A 19,798-nucleotide genomic window follows, 5' to 3' on the forward strand; every position below is an offset into this window, starting at 1 on the left:
CTATAGCATCAAGACTGATTGGTCTCCAGATTCACTTCTGTTTATTGCAGAACAGCACTCAATAGACACCTTGGCAATTAATACATACACACAAAAATGTGACAAGCTATCAATAATTTTCCCTGGCTTTAGAAGAGTGGCACATTTGAAAATTATAAATTATTCTGTTACTTAAATTCTTAAAAAATTTTTACATCTTTACATAAAACTGATGAATTTATCTTTTGGGTTGTCTGCTGAGGAGACTTTGTTCTGATACAGTATAGTTTATACCATAATAACTTAACACTATGGATGAGAGGAACTTTTTCACTGTCAATATGCTTAGGTTAAAGAGGAACAAACGGGGCATATGGAATTATATAACCTTAGCAACTATTAATAAAAACTATCTGATATTTTTAATTTTTTAATTAAATGCATTATTATGATTTCCTTACTACAAAAATACATTCTGGTAAATAACAATGCACATAAAGGCAAGATAGAAAAGGTTATTAATAAACACAAATTTGACCTTCAATACCAAACAATGAAATAAAGTGGAACATTTCTTTATAATTAAAAATACAATGAAATTTTATTTAAAATCATATTATATAAATATGTAAACATTATTACACTTATTACAATATAATACAAGTAGCTTCTCCTTGGCAACTCACAAATTCCTTACAATGGAGTATATAAGTCCGCCTTCTTAAAAAGACTTCACAAATATCAACAGGCTTATCATCTGTTTTTACAGATTTATCTCATGCCAAATATACTTTACGGGAGTTGAAATTGTTGGATCTGTTCAGGATATGTGTATATCACTGTTTCTCCAGCTCCATTTTGCTCAGATGTAATGATGTTACCTTGTAAGGTCTGGGTACCTGAAACAGAAAGTTCTATGTAGTTTCTTCCACACTGTACACAAATGAATCATAAAAGCCATAATTTTGAAAAGAGATTTGCCATCAAATGGATTTTTTTCCTTGTTTGCATAAGGTAAAGGTGGATAAGAAGTTGCAGGAACTTTATGGTTAACGATTTCCAATAGTACACAATGAAACTTGTGCTCCTATTGTTAAAAGCATATAAATCACACTTAGCAAAGGACACTAATCTTTCTACTCCATTTAATGGAAACAAATGTTAAGCTACTGTCTATACCTCTGCAGCCAATCTACTTAATCTACGAATTTGTTAACCAAAAGACTAGCTTTCTTTAAAAGCACAAATTTTATGGTCTAAATAACATTAAATTTATAATCAGTGAACTGTAAGTTAGTTACCAATATTGTAATGTTACATCCTATTCATAGTTTCCTAAATCCTTTTGTTAGGTCATTCATTATCTATTTTTCCCTTTGGTATGATGAGCAGTCTTCAGCAGTCTATCCTCCATTGCTGTTAAATACAGTCTCTTAATATTTGAGGACTCATCTTTTCTTCAAACCTAACTGTACACGTTCACTGATTACAAATCTAGCTTTCTACCTTTGAGTCAGTCATTCGCTTTCTTATAACACAGACATCACTGAGCATCTGATGACTTTGTTAAAAATTAGGAGAAGATATTTCTAAATTTTCCAAAAGTAGTAACACTTCTATGATTCCATCGTTCTGGTCTTACTCTCAGTTTGAATATATTTAAACTTCTAAAGTTCCAATCTCATGAACTAAGCATGCCTTTGCTGACAAACTGTTTTTACGTAGACCATTTCCAAATCATTATGACACACTAACAATGTTTTTGAATTTCAAGAGATTCTTTACAGCCTTAAAAAAGCATGTTATGCAGACTGGTTGCATAGAGTAGTAATGGTTAAGGCAGAGTTCCTAAATGCAATAGGTTAAGGGTTCAGATTACCTGAGAAGATTAAAAATTTAATTTTAAATCTGTATTAAAATGTCTTTGGTCATTTTTTAAATTTCTATTCCTTTGTCACATCATTTTAATCACTGTATTAACTTTTTCAAGTGCTCTCATTTTTCCTTCCTATCCTCCTTTTTCCACTTGGATTCAAAGTTTTTTAGATGATAATCTTAATACAAACATTTAAAACCAATTCTTATTGTGCTATGGCCAAAAAAAAAATGCAGATGATGCAAATGAAAGAAGAGTTTATAAGTAAAACAAATTCAAGCAAAATGAGCAGTAAAAATAATTAATGCCATAACCAAGAGAAAAATATAGGATGATAAAATGGAAGAAATTAAATCGAAGTTTATGTATAAATATAATCACATGAGCAAAGATTCCAAATGGAGAAAGAAAAAGAGGAAGAAAGTGAATGAAAAAGTTAATGTGGTAATTAAAATGATGTGGCAAAGGAACAGAAATAAAAAAAAGTACATTTAAACCAAGTAACTCAATAAAAATAATGATCAACGTCATTTCAATAGAGATTTAAAAATAAATTTCAGAGCACCTCACAACATTCAGACTCGCTACATTTTGCATGTGATGACTCTACACCTTAACCACTACACTACACAACAAGTCTGTATAATATTGTTTTTTTTTACAGCTGTAGAGTATCATGAGAAATTGCAAACAAGGGCCTACTATGGTGAATGGCTGAAGGGTGTGATATCTGGGACCTCGATCAACATAACCACAACCATGTTTTCAAACAGTCAGTTGCCCCGCTGGGGACCTCTTCTTTTAGTCAGGCACACTTGGTTTTCCACTGCTAGTCCAGTGGTGTGATTCTGTCTCATAGGGATGGAAACACTTTTCACCTCTAGTTACAATTACAAATGCTTGACTATTGCATTGCAGTGACTGGGTAATCATTGGCAGATATTAATGCATTTGTAGTTGTGCTTTATGGTTAGGTTCCTTGGCACCCACCATTCTTAGACTTAACAACTACACTTGTCACAAATAAATTACAAGGTAGATCCAGTTCAGAAAAACAACCTCCCATGATTATTTATTATTCTTGTCAGCAGTGGAGGTCAATGGACATCAGGCTGCTCCTCAGTGCGCAACACTGTCAGCCATTTAGGCGTCTTCCTTCCACAATACACACTACTATGCACCAGAACACTGTATTGAAAGCCCCGATAATGTCAGCACCTGATACACCCTCTGACTAGATAAATCTGATGACTGTTCTGTCTCTCCTGCATGCATATAGCTGGTGGAGGGGCAATGTTCACATCATCAGAGTAGCAAGCAAGCAGATGTGGGTACTGCACTTATGATTTCGTGCATGAAATGTTTGTTTACATTCTCTTGCTTTCAGCAAAGTAAGCTGCAATTATACCTGTATATAAATGTATTTCTACATGAAAAATTTTAGTTCACATCACAATCATTAAGACCCGGCAGTTTGTACAATTATTTCAATATTGCTCATGTCCCTTGTTATTTTACTAGTGATTGGAATACAAAAATATAATAACTACTTTGTTAATTAAGCAGAAAAAATAAAAAAACAAACATTCTTATGGCCAGCTTTCTTGCCACTAGGGGCAACAGCATTTATCTAACCATCACCTTTCACTGCAGTAAGTGTCGTGACTGCATATGTTAGACTGTGGTATTACAGAGTCTTAAGCCCAGAATGAAATCTTTACTCTGCAGCAGAGCGTGTGCTGATATGAAACTTACGGACTCCTGAGTTTGAGTCTTGGTCTGACACACAGTTTTAATCTGCCATGAAGTCTCATACTCTTATGTCCTCTTACAACATGAATGTTTGCAAACCATTGTTTTATTTTATGTTTTTTTCCCTTTATTTCTGTCTCCTTTTATTAGCAGTACAATTCCAGTTTAAAACTATTTCCAATTAATGCTTCAGCTACAGCAGTTTCTAACTACATAATATGGCATCAACAAGAAATCCATTCACTAATGCACAAAAAGGGGCATTCAGTGGCACACCTTTCATGCTTATAATTCTCTCTCTCTCTCTCTCTCTCTCTCTCTCTCTCTCTCTCTCTAGTTTCTATCTGACTACACAAAATAAAAAAGGAAGAAAGAAAAACACTTACCAAATGTTTCATCAGGCATCTCTTCATACATTTCTGCTACTAGTGGCTTGTCTACCTTGGTAGCCTGAAACAAAGACCAAAAGTTGGCAAACTTTTTATAGCAAATGTAGAATTCCCTATTTCCAGATTTCTTGAAGATAAAGAAAATTTAAAAATCACACTGATTGCAGAACTAATGATATAATTATCTGTATGTTGTAAATACACAACCAGTAAAAAATTAAATCACTGACTAGTAATTGCACCAAGTTAGGAATATGTATCTACTAAAGATGAAACAAAGAGTAACATATATAAACAGTTGACAACATTTTGATATCTTTAACTGCAACTAGTTACCTTATGAGCAGACAGGACGAACTAATTAAAATAAAAGAGACTAAACATTTTGAATTAACACGGGGTATGGCTTTTACGTTTCTAGAAACAACCATAGATGGCACTACTAAGGTACTATATTATTGTTTTAAAATTTGTCATCCGAGTTATTCACTGCAGCTCAGAAATCAGACAGGTAATTTGTTTACAATGAATAATTACAGAAGGAAAGTTGCAAAAACCGCAAATTACATGTGAAGGTTTTTGTTGGACGACTTTTGATGATTTTCTTAAAAGCATTAACCGACAATGCCTCTAACCACCTTCTTAAACTTCTACTCATCATCATTTTTAGAAAAGGCTACATGAAATTCATTTTCAGAATTTTATTGCGGCCACACTTCCATCGGAAACGAATTCCATGAAGGTTAAACAAAACTAGTTGTTGTTCCAAAAAGCAGTGATGCTGTGTGCAACACGACTGAAGAGGATATAACAGTGAGATAGAGGCATTCTTAGGCATGTCAAGGAAGTTTTATTTTGCATAAATATTTAGTTGTAAAAAAAATGTCTGTTTACTGTGGATCCCACATGATTTGACCAAAGTTCTGCCGAATGTATGTATAAAGAAAATGCTTAAAAATTCAACTGGTAAACCAGTGAACAACAGTGCCAAGGGAGAAGAAATTTAGATATAACTGTAGAAGCAGCAATCAATTATATGGTTATTCCAAAATGAATGGAAACCAACACACACTTTGTTTAAAAGGTTGTGAACTTTAAAAAAAAAAAAAAAAAAAAAAAGGTAGGAAATGAAGATGGAATCTTGAAAAAGATGGATGAGAGTTTCAAATAGAGTACTAGGCAACAACTCACAAATAGGCAACAGAAATACAGGGTGTTCCAAACTGATCTTTACAAGTTTTATTACATATATTTAAGAAATGGGGATTGGTAGAAAGATGCAGTTTGCAATGTAATGTTCATCCACACTTTAAGGTATTTCTTTTTTTATTTATTTTGCAATTGGTTACTGACGAAAACAGCCACCACAGCAGATAGCACAATGTGGGAATGGTTGATAGAGATCAAATCCAACACTTAGGTAGGTAGGTTGGTTGGTTTAAAGATTAAAGGGACCAAACTGCAAAGGTCATCGGTCCCTTGTTTTGGAAACACACAGAGCACGCAGAATTTTTGAACATGTTACAGAAGCACACCACCATTACATCCAACCATCAGAAGGTTATAGACCTATGTACGGTTCAAAGAACGTGGAATGTGTGCAACAGTTTATCTGGAGCCTAAGTACATCAATCCATCAGGCCTCTCAACAGTTGGAGCTACTGCCAACCACAGTGCACAGGGTGCTAACAAGAGACTGGAGCTTCACACCTACAAGGTGCAACTGCTGCATGCACTCCAGTCTGACTACAGGCCAAAATGCAAAGCATTTGCAACCAAAATTCTGAGTCGCATCTACGACGACAGTGACTATCTGAAAAAGGCAAGGTTCATAGGCGTAGCTTGCTTTTGTGTGGGCAGTAAAGTATACCCACATAATGTGAGGCTCTAGGGTTGTGAAGATTCCCATGTTAAGATCCTGATGAGAGATACGGACATAGCTGAGAGATGGGAAAAGTACTTTCGACAGGTGCTAAATTGTGATGAACCCGAACTGCAGTTTGATTTCCAGTACACAATTACAGCCAATGCAGACTATTCCCCACCTACCCTGGATGAGATAAAAACCAGAATCAGACACCTTAAACAGAATAAGAGTCCAGGTGAAGATGGAATACAGGGTGAAATGATCCTGGCAGGAGGAGAGAAACTAGCAGAAAAAATATACCGACTGATACAGGCAATATGGACCAAAGAAGAACTACCAGGAGAATGGAAAACAGCTCTGATTTGTCCAATACATAAGAAGAGCAACAAACTGAAATGTGACAACTATCGAGAAATCGCCCTGCTTAACATCTGCTATAAGATACTGTCCAATTGCCTCATACACAGAATTCAGCCAGTGGCAGAATCTGTGATTGGCGAGTACCAAAGAGGTTTCCGGCCAGGACGGTCAACAGTAGATCACATCTTCAGTCTCCGGCAGCTCACTGAGAAACTGGGTGAATATGGTAAAGATGTGCATATTTTATTTGTTGATTTTAAGAAGGCCTATAATTGCATACATCGCAAGAGCCTGCTCAACTGTTTAAGAGAGTTTGGCATAGCAGAGAAACTCATCAATCTGATAAAGATCTGTCTGAACGAAACACGTGCAAAGGTGAAGATGAGAAATCGCGTAACTGAGGTGGTTAAAATTGTGACAGGACTCAGGCAAGGAGATGGGTTGTCCCCTATTCTGTTCAACTTTGCCCCCGAGAAGATCATACGCGAGACCTTACAAGAGAACGAAGGGATTGAATTCGAAGGAAAGAGACTGGCATACTTAGCCTATGCAGACGACATCTGTTTACTCTCTAGGTCAGAAGAGGAGTTGGAGCAAATGACCAAAGCACTAAAGGAGGCTGCCAGCAAATTTGGGCTAAATATAAACGAAGCCAAGACAGAGTACCTCGTTGTGACGTGTGGTCATTGTCAGACTGCTGATCATGTACAATCACTGCAGGTTGGGGACCAGTCCTACAAGAGTGTGTAAGAATTCAAATACCTAGGGGCACTTTTCACTTTTCACTGAGAACTCGTCATGTGAAGCAGAGATCAATGCCAGAATACAAGCAGGAAACCCATCTTACCACAGCCTAGCACAACTGCTTCGGTCCAGATATCTCTCCAGACAGTTCAAGATTCGACTGTACAAAACCCTGATCCAGCCTGTTGTTCTATATGGCTGTGAGACATGGAGTATCCGGAAACAGGACTTCCGTAAGCTCCTGGTTTTGAAAGAAAAGTGCTTCGGAAAATCTTCAGTCCGGTTCTGGATGCAGATACAGGGAATGGAGGGTCAGATACAACCAAGAGCTTGAGGAACTATACCAGTAGCCCAACATAGCAGGAACTGTCAAAGTCAAACGAATGCAGTGGGTCGGCCATGTGGCCCGGATGGAGGATCACAGATGGCCTCGGAAGCTCCTGGATTTCACACCTATAGGAAAGAGACTGCCAGGGAGACCCAAGAAGCGTTGCAGGGATGGACTCCATGAAGATTTAAACCAAGTGTCAACAGATGTGAACTGACAGCGGATAACAGCAATGGACAGAATACAGTGGAGGAGGAAACTTGTAGATGCGTGCAGTCCACTGGGTCTGATCACGTAGTAGTAGTAGTAGTAGTAGTAGTAGTAGTAGTAAATCAGCCCTTCTAAATAAAAACTGATAATGTCAGGCATATGGGGAAGCATACAAATCAGCTTCTCCTTAACAACGCACTACCACCATGGTACGCACATTTTCAGGTGTGGTAGCACTTTGATGAGCACTGTGTCATCTGCCTATAGCAATGCATCTTATGGTCAGCACCTTCTCTAATTAACTTAATGGGTTACTGTATCCCCAGGCATGATGTTCAACTGTGACGACACACAAAGTGACCGCCAGTATAAGTGGTTTCCCTCCACCATGTTCCAAAAGCCTCTTCTGAAGGAGGATGAACAAGAAGTCCAGGGCACCCTCATGCCCTTGAAATGAAAAATCACTTCTGAACGTGGAAGAATCTATTGAAGGTCTACAGTATAGGGGGTGGAAGGCACAGGGAAACCACCACATTACAGACTGTTGTGGTATCTCTAGTCCCACTGGACAAAACACTTTAAGGAATAGTTGTTCCTGAATGAATATTCTAGAGTAATGTGTCCACAATCTGACCTCCAGATGGGCATTATCCCAGGAAAAGTGTGCTAAGAGATTAAACAAGAAGAAGACAAATTCCTGGACTGAGGATTGGAGCTCATAATATGATAACAATGAATGAGAATGGTAAACTGGAAAATGTGAATAAGGAAATGAAGAGTTATAACAGCTTTTTAGGACACAGTAAAGTGCGATGGGAAGGAGGAGGAGAGAGTACCGTATTTACTCGAATCTAAGCCGCACTCGAATCTAAGCCGCACCTGAAAAATGAGACTCGAATAAAGGGAAAAAAAAAAAAAAAAAAAAAAAAAAAATTTCCCGAATCCAAGCCGCACCTGAAATTTGAGACTCGAAATTCAAGGGGAGAGAAAAGTTTTAGGCCGCACCTCCAAATCGAAACAAAGTTGGTCCATTGTACTATGAGAGACAATTTAGGTCGAATGAATGACGATACAGCTACAGTAGTTTGGTTCGAGTCGTAAGCTTAGCAGTTAAGCTTTACCAGGTAGCCATTGCTATGCGTCAGGCGCTCCATCCGTATTTATACGGGTACCCTTCCTTTTTCACGTGCTTCGTCTGGTTTGATTTGATTGCTTATTTTGCTTTGATCTGATAAGCACCGTTTTCTTTGTTCTAGGTGCTTACGTCACTCTAAGTAGAAAATGCATTACTGTACTGTTCGTCGCATTCTGATAGTGCGTGTTTACGGTCTGTCGCCGCTCGCGGCATGGCTTGCTATTGTGCGCGCTAACACCGCTTACAATAAAAAAAAAGAGAGGAATTGTCTCATTAGCGAAACAATGGCAAGAGACTGTTATTTGTTGTTACTTACACTGCTGCTTTCTTTGATAATGATCAACAAGAACCAAATAATAGGCTGCGTATGATAGAACATGTTCTGAACGAGAGTTAGGCGAAAATGTTTCTCCGTTTGAAAATCTTTGCGGCCGCTTCTTTAGTACATCAAATTCTGCACAGAAATCAGAGTCATCTTAGATTTAAAAATCTAGCCAGTTGCCGTGCTTCATTTCCGACTGTATCACTATTAGGCATAAGAATAATATGAATATAAACATGACATCATACGTATATTCTTCCGCGTTTGCTGTTGCCTCACTCTAGTTTCGTAGTTTATTAGGCAGACAGGATTTAAATGAGATAGCAGCAAACACGAAACAATACATGGCAAAATGTTTACATTCATATTATTCTTATGGTGAAGAGAATACTGCATGTGATTCACATTTCATCAGGTTCCTATTAGCAACCATCTCTTCTCAGGGGTAGGAAAATATTGAGAACGTAGAGTTGGCCATATTGACAAACATCCCAAACAGTCTTGCCAGACGGATTTTCGTAGTAAATTGAAATTCTGCTACATTCAAAGATGAACAATATGGAATTTGTATTTACTTCGTTGGATAATGTATGAAAATGCAGTGGTCGAAACTCCGGGCGGAGAAAAAAGCTCGTCTTCCACTTTTTTTTTTAATTTATTTACTGATGCAGAGGTTTTGGCGCCAGTATTTATCTTTGTGCCAACAAAGCATGCCTGTGTCGCGCTACATATATTCGACGGCAGAGGTTAGTTGTGGCAGAGGTGCACAACAGCATGGGCTGTGAAGGCAGGCAATGGAACTGAGCATGTTATGGTCAGCAACAAGTCCTGTCACACTGTGGTCAACTCCGCTCTTGGTCACCGACAATATCCATTCACGTGGACAGTTAAATGGTGGTCATGATTATATAAATACAAATGCACTAAGAACCTCAACCTCATGGAACATCAGTCCTTTCCTATGGCCCCATCGTTAGTTGCACATCAAAAGTCGCTATGTTGGACTGGTCAAAGATTACTGTAATGAAAAGACTTTGTTGCTAACTATCCCTCCCACCAAAACTGAGAAAAGTAACATTTAATTCTCTCTCTTCCAGACCATATCTCCGTCTAATTATGACCCTCCCCCACTTCCACCCAACCACCCTCTGGTTGTCGTCCCAGAATTACTTCCAGATGTCATCTTCCTTTCTCAAGGACATAGTCCTCTAACTGTAAGAAAGGGCAGTCATTCACAACCTTAAAATGTACCCGTTTTGATCACACTCACAGTCTTTATCTACTGTAATATTGTCATGATGAAATGCAGTGATTACCTGACAAAGAAGATGCCAGCAGTCTGACTCTTTCACTTACACTATGTGACCGCAAGTATCTGGATAGTACCAGAAACATACTTTTTCATATTAGGTGCATTGTGCTACCAACTACTGCCAGTTACTCCATACCAGTGACCTCAGTAGTCATGAGACATAGTGAGAGATCAGAATGGGGTACTCCGCGGAACTCATGGACTTCAAACGTGGTCAGGTGATTGGGTGTCACTTGTGTCATGCAGCTGTACGCGAGATTTCCACACTCCTAAACATTCCAAGGTCCACTGTTTATGATGTGATAGTGAAGTGGAAATGTGAAGGGACATGTCCAGCACAAAAGCATACAGGCTGATTTCGTCTGTTGACTGACAGAGACTGCCGACAGTTGAAGATGGTGGTCATGGGTAAAGCCGGTATTACACGACGATCCGCCGCGAACGGTACTGGTCTATCGCGACAGCCATCTAGTGGTAGAATGGGTGAAACTACGAAAATTAACAGACACATTATCTGCACCCAGGAATAGAGAGCAGTTCTAAACTGCCGTCAATCCGCGCATGCGCAGTAGGCAGCGATAATTCGCGCATGCGCAGGAGGGTGTACCACGGTGCTTTCTGCTTGTTGTTTGGTTATTGTTAGGCGTCTAGTGGCTAATTTCAGACGTTCGTGTTGGGGATTTTCCGGTTGAGATATTCTGCATTTTTTTCAGTAAACAGGCTTCACAAATGCAGAAAAGAAACTTTTTTTTTGCAGTAGACACTTATATACTAGCTGTTCGTGAAAGGATTTTTTCTATTGATAGCTTCGTATTCTAGAAATGAAATGGATCAGGAGGAATTAAGCGTCTGAAATCAGGCATACAGCGAGGGAAGGTGTATGTATGACCCACTGTATTGTAATAAGGTAGTCGGAAATCTTTTCTTTCTGAGGAATATGCATATAACGTTATATAGTGATTTTCGAATTGTATCATAATGCCTTAGTTTACGAAAGTTCAGGTTTGATTTAATTGCACCTCTTGCTTGATTTCAACATGCCAGAAAAGAGAAACTGGCAGTGAAAGGGAGAAAGTCCTTGCAGTTTGCCCCAGTGCAACAGACGAGGACTGCAAAATTCTGAGTATAGTCCAAACTTGGAAAAATAACACAAGGTCACCTAAGTATTGGTCATTTAATGTGTTGCAAATTGCAGTGCATACATCCACAACAACTTTTGAAATGGTGGGCTGTGCCATTCTGTGGCTAAAAGCCAGACTCTTAAAAGATTCCCCATTCGCCAGGAAATGTAATGTTACAACCAGCCAGCAACATAACAGGGCGTTCACCGGTATTTTATTAGTGATCTAGGATGGTATGATCACAAAAAAAAACCCTATAATTTTTACTCTCTAGAAGGTGAGATAGCCTCCCTCATGACTGTGTCACACTTTCTGTTTCCATCTTCTATCATAGACAGCAGGTTCTTGAAACAGGCCATGTCCATCCTAACGAAGTTCCGAAATTCTTGCGGATGTTCGGGCCTCAGTTCTTTCATTAACAGTGAATATATTTCCCTGCCTTCCACCCTTCTTGTCACCCAGGGTCGAACCTAACAACGTTTGACTTTTCGTTTTCGTCGCCGTTCTGCCCTAATCCGAAGATTTACTGTCACTGCCAGGGCAATAGCTCCAAAAACAAGTGGATCCTCCATGTGCAATATGCTGTATAAATGTAAATTTCGATAAACATATACCTGTGTAATCAAGTGTCGTAATACAAAACTGTTACATCTGTAATTCAGAACAGTATTAATCTACATTAGAGAAAAACTATTACTTAATACATAATGGTAGAAAACAATTTCTTTATAAATAGGAACCTTGAGTTCACAAATAGTTTGAACGTATGACACTTCAGTATATCATACAGTCGCCCTTGAGTTGCGCGCGGTATAATGAACGACTTTGCAAGACGTTAGGACATTAGACATCTATATTCTTTTCGCGCGTCCAGTCTGCTGCTGCGCATGCGTGCTACGTATATCCCGCGTGGATGGTGTAATAGGTCGGAAGTGAACCAGTCTGTAGTTACAGGTATGCACGTTAGGGGCGTTTGTGCATAGGTGTATGGTTTAGGCACATCGTGTAATACGGGCTTAACAGGCAGACATCCATCCAGTCTGCTGCTGCGCATGCGTGCTACGTATATCTGGCGTGGATGGTGTAATAGGTCGGAAGTGAACCAGTCTGTAGTTACAGGTATGCACGTTAGGGGCGTTGGTGCATAGGTGTATGGTTTAGGCACATCGTGTAATACGGGCTTAATAGGCAGACATCCATCCAGACCATCACACAGGAATTCCAAACTGCATCAGGATCCACTGAAAGTACTATGACAGTTAGGTGGGAGGTGAGAAAACTTGGATTTCATGGTCGAGCGACTGCTCGTAAGCCACATATCACACCAGTAAATGCCAAATGACGCCTCACTTGGTGTAAGGAGTGTAAACACTGGACGACTGAACAATGGTAAAACATTGTATGGACATCTGTCAGCGTGTGTAGTGCCAACAGTAAAATTTGGAGGCGGTGGTGTTATGGTGTGGTTGCGTTTTTCATGGAGGGGGGCTTGTACCCCTTATTGTTTTGCATAGACTATCACAGTACAGGCCTACATTGATGTTTAAGCACCTTCTTGCTTCCCACTGTTGAAGAGAAATTTAGGGATGGCGGTTGCATCTTTCAACACTATCGAGCACCTGTTCATAATGCACGGCCTGTGGCGGAATGGTTACATGACAATAACATCCCTGTGATGGACTGGCCTGCTCAGAGTCCTGACCTGAATCCTATAGAACACCTTTCGGATTTTTTGGAATGCCGACTTCATGCCAGACCTCACCGTCCAACATCGACACCTCTCCTCAGTGCAGCACTCTGTGACGAATGGGCTGCCATTCCCCAAGGAACCTTCCAGCACCTGACTGAACGTATGCTTGTGAGAGTGGAAGCTGTCATCAAGGGTAAGGGAGGGCGAACACCATATTGAATTCCAACATTACCGATAGAGGGCGCCATGAACTTTTAAGCCATTTGCAGCCAGGTGTCCGGATACTTTTGATCACCTAGTGTATAAGCCCTACCACACTGATTACATCCCAGAAAACCAACATAACCATTAATTACTACGCAAATCGCTACACCCAAGCCAGATAATGTCTCCTCAATCAATCTCCCTCTATGCCCCTACTACCCATACATCCATATTCTGTATCACCTAGCCACCCTTGACGCCCCATTGCAGCTGGTTACTGTGCCCCTACGTAATCAATCATGGTGCTACTTGACTGACACCAATGCATTAACAGCGGCCTCATTTATAAAATCAATGATATCAACTATTTTCTTCATTACCTCTCCACTGTTCCCATGTCATTTTCACCCAGATGTTGGCTTGTCACTTCTGATGTCACATCAATCCTTGTAATCTGGTTTCCAAACCTGCTTCCATCCCCTCCCAAGCCACACCCCAATACAAGCTTCTCTCAATTACATACAAGGATGTTGTTCTAAAGCCAGTTTTACACAAACAATGTTTTTTTTCTGAACCGACTACTTGTGGTGGGAGTGGGTATGCAACAACAATGTTCAGCTGGCTGGGGTAAGTGTAGAAGTCTAAAATCACGAGTATGTGCAGAGTGAACATAGGCAGAACTGCGGGGCAATAGTGTCAACTGCTAACACTGGAGTCTACTAACTCATGCTCACTCGTCTTATAGTAATGGATCTTTATCTTCTTGATCTTTGTTTAACAGTTTGCTTCATTACTTTGTTAGACACTGCAACATTCTTCGTATGAACATTCTCCCACAAGAATTGGGAGAGAGAGAGAGAGAGAGAGAAAGAAAGAGAGAGAGAGAGAGAGAGAGAGAGAGAGAGAGAGAGAGAGAGAGAAAACCGTAAGTTTTAATACACATGAAGAAAGAAACAGCCTACACTGTGGATAAATAATGTAAATAGAAAATACCAAAGTTTTAAGAAAATTGTTTCAACAGTTGAGAAATATATATATATTATATCAGCTCTGCTCATGGACAATAACAGTCCTACACCTTATTTAACACTTAGACAGAAGCAGCTTAACAAATAAAGTAAAAAAATTCGTATGTACTGCCTCCCAAATATTGGTTGGTTGGTTGGTTGGTTGGTTTGTGGGATTAAAGGGACCAGACTGCTACGGTCATCGGTCCCTTTTTCCAAGTACTAAAAACAACCACAGGGAATAAAAACGATTAACAGAAGAGAGCACAGACGACACAGAACAAGAGAAACTGAGACAAAGACCGGACTAAACGAACTAAAATCACACAGAGTGTGACGGTGGTTGGCCGACCATAGAAATAAAAAAGGAAAAGCCAACCACTTGAAACACATTAAAAAATCAGTTTAAAACCGGAGGCCAAAGGCCCGAATCAACACAAAACTAGAAGATAAAACAGAAACACTTAGATTAAATGATAAAAAACCCCTGCCCGAATAAAACGTAAAACTAAGTCAGCCGCAGCAGAGACATATGTTAAAAGGGCAGGGAGCGTGTCAGGCAGTGCGAACGACTGCCTGAGCACAGCTAAATGCGGACACTCCAATAAAATATGGACCACAGAGAAAACGGAGCCACAGCGACATAGAGGCGCGTCCTCACGGCGCAATAAGTGGCCGTGCGTAAGCCGAGTGTGCCCAATGCGCAGCCGGCAGAGGACAACAGACTCCTTGCGGCAGACCCGCATGGACGACAGCCACACAGTCGTCGTCGCCTTGATTGGACGGAGTTTGTTGGGCGTGGGCAGATTGCGCCATTCAGCGTCCCAAACCGAAAGAACTTCGTGGCGTAAGACTGCCCGCAAATCAGTCTCCGGGAGGCCAATCTCCAGAGATGATTTACTAGTGGCCTCTTTCGCCAGGTGGTCAACATTCTCATTGCCAGGTATCCCAACATGGCCTGGGACACACGAAGACCACAAGTGGCCGCAACACGCAAGAGTATGCAGGGACTCATGGATAGCCATCACCAGACGAGAACGAGGGAAACACTGGTCAAGAGCTCGTAAACCGCTCAGGGAATCGCTACAGATAACGAAGGACTCACCTGAGCAGGAGCGGATATATTCTAGGGCATGAAAGATGGCAACCAGCTCAGCAGTGTAAACGCTGCAGCCATCCGGCAAGGAACGTTGTTCGGAATGGTCCCCTAGAGTTAGCGCATACCCGACACGACCAGCAACCATCGAACCGTCAGTGTAAACAATTCCAGAGCCCTGATACGTGGCCAGGATGGAATAAAAGCGGCGGCAGAAGGCCTCTGGAGGGACTGAGTCCTTTGAGCCCTGTGCCAAGTCGAGCCGAAGGCAAGGGCGAGGAACACACCACGGGGGTGTACGCAGAGGTTCCTGGAAAGGAGGTGGAACAGGGAAAAACCTAAGCCCGGAGAGAAGCTCCTTGACGCGTACGGCGATCGGACAACCCGACCGGGACCGACGGTCTGGCAGATAGACGACTGACTGCGGGAACAGGACACAGTAATTTGGATGCCCGGGCAAGCTAAAAACATGGGCAGCATAAGCAGCCAGTAATTGTTGGCGTCGTAACCGCAGTGGAGGGATACCTGCCTCCTTGCCAGTGGCAAGGCGTATCCCACTATGGAGGATTGGGTCCAGCACCCGCAACGCAGATGGGGAAGCTGAGCCATAAGCCAGGCTCCCATAATCCAGACGAGACTGGATTAAAGCCTGTTAGAGCCGGAACAGGATAGATCGGTCGGCGCCCCAGCGGGTGTGGCTCAAACATCACAGAGCATTGAGATGCCGCCAACACGCCTGTTTGTGCTGCCGGATATGAGGCAGCCAAGTCAACCGGGCATCGAAAACCACCCCCAAAAACCTTTGTGATTCCACCACCGAAAGAAGTTCGCCATTAAGAGAAAGCTGCGGCTCCGGGTGGACAGTACGTCGCCGGCAGAAATGCATAATGCAGGTCTTGGCTGCCGAAAACTGGAACCCATGAGCTACAGCCCAGGACTGCGCCTTGCGGATTGCGCCCTGTAGCTGACGTTCAGCAGCTGCAATGCCAATAGAGCTGTAGTAAAGGCAGAAGTCATCAGCATACGGGGAAGCGGAGACAGAACTTCCCACGGCCGCAGTGAGCCCGTTAAAGGCTATTAAAAACAGGCAGATACTTAAAACAGAACCCTGTGGCACGCCGTTCTCCTGGACGTGTGAGGATCTATATGAGGCTGCAACTTGCACGCGGAAGGTACGATACGACAGGAAATTGCGGATAAAGATCGGCAGAGGGCCCCGAAGACCCCATCCATGAAGCGTAGAAAGGATGTGATGACGCCATGTCGTATCGTACGCCTTCTGCATGTCGAAAAAGACAGCGACCAGGTGCTGACGGCGGGCAAAGGCAGTACGGATGGCCGACTCCAGGCTCACCAGATTGTCGGCGGCGGAGCGGCCTCTACGGAACCCACCCTGAGACGGAGCCAGAAGGCTCCGAGACTCCAGTACCCAATTCAAGCGCCGGCTCACCATCCGTTCGAGAAGCTTGCAAAGAACGTTGGTGAGGCTAATGGGGCGGTAGCTGTCCACCTCCAAAGGGTTCTTCCCAGGTTTCAGAATGGGGATAAAAATACTTTCTCGCCATTGTGACGGAAACTCACCCTCGACCCAAATGCAGTTGTAAAGGTCGAGGAGGCGTCGCTTACAGGCCACTGAAAGGTGTTTCAGCATCTGACAGTGGATGCGATCTGGCCCGGGAGCGGTATCAGGGCAAGTGGCAAGGGCACTGTGAAATTCCCACTCACTGAATGGAGCATTGTAGGATTCAGAAGTGTGGGTGTGAAAAGAAAGGCTCCGACGTTTCATCCGCTCTTTGATGGAGCGGAAGGCCTGGGGGTAGTTCGCAGAAGCGGAACTCGGAGCAAAATGCTCTGCTAAGCGGGTGGCAATGACGTCGGAGTCAGTACAAACTGCTCCATTCAGTGAGAGCGCAGGGACGCTGACAGGGGTCTGATAGCCGTAGACGCGTCGAATCTTGGCCCAGACCTGCGATGGAGTGACATGGAGGGCAATGGTGGACACATACCGCTCCCAGCACTCCTTCTTGCCTTGGCGGATAAGGAGACGGGCCCGCGCACGCAGCCGTTTGAACGCGATAAGGTGGGCTATGGAGGGATGTCGCTTGTGACGCTGTAGCGCCCGCCGGCGATCTTTAATCGCTTCAGCGATCTCAGGCGACCACCAAGGCACAGTCCGCCGCCGAGGGGACCCAGAGGAACTGGGAATGGCAGATTCAGCGGCAGTAACGATGCCGGTGGTGACCGATTGAACCACCGCATCAATGTCATCATTAGAGAGAGGCTCAAGAGCGGTAGTAGAGGAGAACAAGTCCCAGTCAGCCTTATTCATAGCCCATCTGCTAGGGCGCCCAGAAGAGTGACGCTGTGGTAGAGACAGAAAGATCGGAAAGTGGCCACTACCACACAGGTCGTCATGCACACTCCATTGGACAGACGGTAAGAGGCTAGGGCTACAGATTGAAAGGTCAATGGCGGAGTATGTGCCATGCGCCACACTGAAGTGTGTGAAGGCACCATCATTTAACAGGGAGAGATCGAGCTGCGACAATAAATGCTCAACGATGGCACCTCGACCTGTTGCCACTGACCCACCCCACAGAGGGTTATGGGCGTTGAAGTCGCCCAATAGCAAGAAAGGTGGCGGCAATTGGACTACCAGTGCAGCCAGGACATGCTGCGAGACATTACCATCCGGTGGAAGGTAAAGACTGCAGACGGTAACAGCCTGTGGCGTCCACACCCGTACAGCGACAGCCTATAAAGGTGTTTGGAGAGGGACAGACTTGCTGTGCAGAGTGTGAAGGACATAGAGGCAGACGCCACCAGACACCCTTTCATATGCTGCCCGGTTCTTATAATAACCCCGATAGCCACGGAGGGTGGGGGTTCGCATTGCTGGAAACCAAGTTTCCTGAAGAGCAATGCAGAAGAAAGGGTGAAGGCTGATAAGGTGTCGGAGCTCAGCTAGATGGTGGAAGAAACCGCTGCAGTTCCCCTGGAGGATGATATTGTCCATGGCTGAGAAAGGCGTGAAAGGACTGGGAAGGCAATTTACGCCACTTGTTCACTCACTGCCACCGATTCAGTACCCGTATGAGAGGCATCCATGGCGTCTGAGGGACCAGCGAGATCAAGGTCCTCAGCGGACGCTAGAATCTCGACTTCATCCTCAGACGCAGAGCGCGAAGGGTGCGGTGGGGTTGGTGCCACTGCAAGTTCTTTGGCCTTAGAGGTCTTTCTCTTGGACTTCTCTCGCTGAACCTTGGGTTTCACCGGCTGGGAAGGCTTCACCGATTCAGTCTCCGGGACAGAGGAGGATCGTGAAGCCCTACGCCCGGCTGCTGGTGAGGACTTATGTCACTGTCGGCAGTCATCCTTCCCGCTGGTGGAACCCTGGGAAGGGAGGGTCCCAAGGGAACTCTTACGGGCGAGAGTAGCCGAAGAAGTTAGACGCTTCTCCGGCTGAGAAGCGGGGATGGACGTCCCCGATGGGTGGGAGGAGGTTGCTCCTGAGGTAGGTGGTGCAGGAGCAACCGGTTGGGTAGAGCCCCCCACGGGCAAGGGGGCAGGAGGAGTCTTACTGCTTACCGAGCTGGCTGGAAGTCTTGAAACTGATGGGGCTAGCACAGTTGTTGTAGCAGCTGGGTAAGAAGATGTCATTCTCACAGGATGGAGTCTGTCATATTTCCCAAATATTGTTTTGTATGCTGTTTGTATACACTTTCTCAGGCAAATAAATTGGATGTTTTGAAAAGTTAGAATGACACTTTTTATAATCATTCAGATCCAAGCAGTGTGGAAGATTTATGAACTATACCACCCATCATTTACGGTCCCTAAATGCTGTTACTACATTTTTACTTTCTATAAGAATGATAGTCCTTTAATATCCTCACTTTCACTGTTCAGTACTAAGTGACGTAACATCATGCTGTGAGCAGCCATTACATGGGTGAAAGTAGTACACTGCGTGAGTGGCACGGTCAACTGTGTCCACAGTGTGTTTATTTCACAACGTGAAATTAGACACCTAGTCTCTGAAGTAAATTTGAACAATGGCTGTAACATCAGGAAAATTTTAGAAGTTGACATATTGCCTGTCCTTCAGCCATTTCAACAGGATAAATTTCAACATGAAAATGCCCAGCCATGCACTGTTAGGAGTGTGGGTGCCATCTTCAAAAGAACAATGGCTACTGTTGCTTCCCTGGCCTTCATATTCTTAAGAAGACATGTAGTGCAGCAAACATGTCTGGCATATAGTCATTCACAACTTATTGACAATAGTGCCCCAACAAGCATAGTGGATTCTTTGTAGACTAATATAAACTGTGAAGAAAAGGTTCTCAAGAAAGCGAATCATGACCCTCTCAGATAACATGCCTAACCTTTTTAGATACTCTGAC

General features: G+C 42.8%; 1 protein-coding gene across 2 annotated transcripts in view; it reads right to left on the minus strand.

Moving 5' to 3' along the window:
* Positions 1 to 396: 396 nt before the first annotated feature.
* Positions 397 to 19,798, minus strand: part of LOC126260099 (nuclear transcription factor Y subunit beta) — a 104,418-nt gene continuing 85,016 nt past the window's right edge. For both annotated transcript variants that reach the window (XM_049957331.1, XM_049957332.1), the window contains 2 exons: positions 3,994 to 4,057; positions 397 to 878 (listed from right to left, as the gene is read on the minus strand). In XM_049957331.1, the coding sequence (XP_049813288.1) occupies positions 772 to 878; positions 3,994 to 4,057 (171 nt within the window). In that variant the 3' untranslated portion in view covers positions 397 to 771. The remainder of the gene's footprint in view (positions 879 to 3,993; positions 4,058 to 19,798) is intronic.

The sequence above is a fragment of the Schistocerca nitens genome, chromosome 5 (assembly GCF_023898315.1).
Source record: "Schistocerca nitens isolate TAMUIC-IGC-003100 chromosome 5, iqSchNite1.1, whole genome shotgun sequence".
Taxonomy (NCBI): domain Eukaryota; kingdom Metazoa; phylum Arthropoda; class Insecta; order Orthoptera; family Acrididae; genus Schistocerca; species Schistocerca nitens.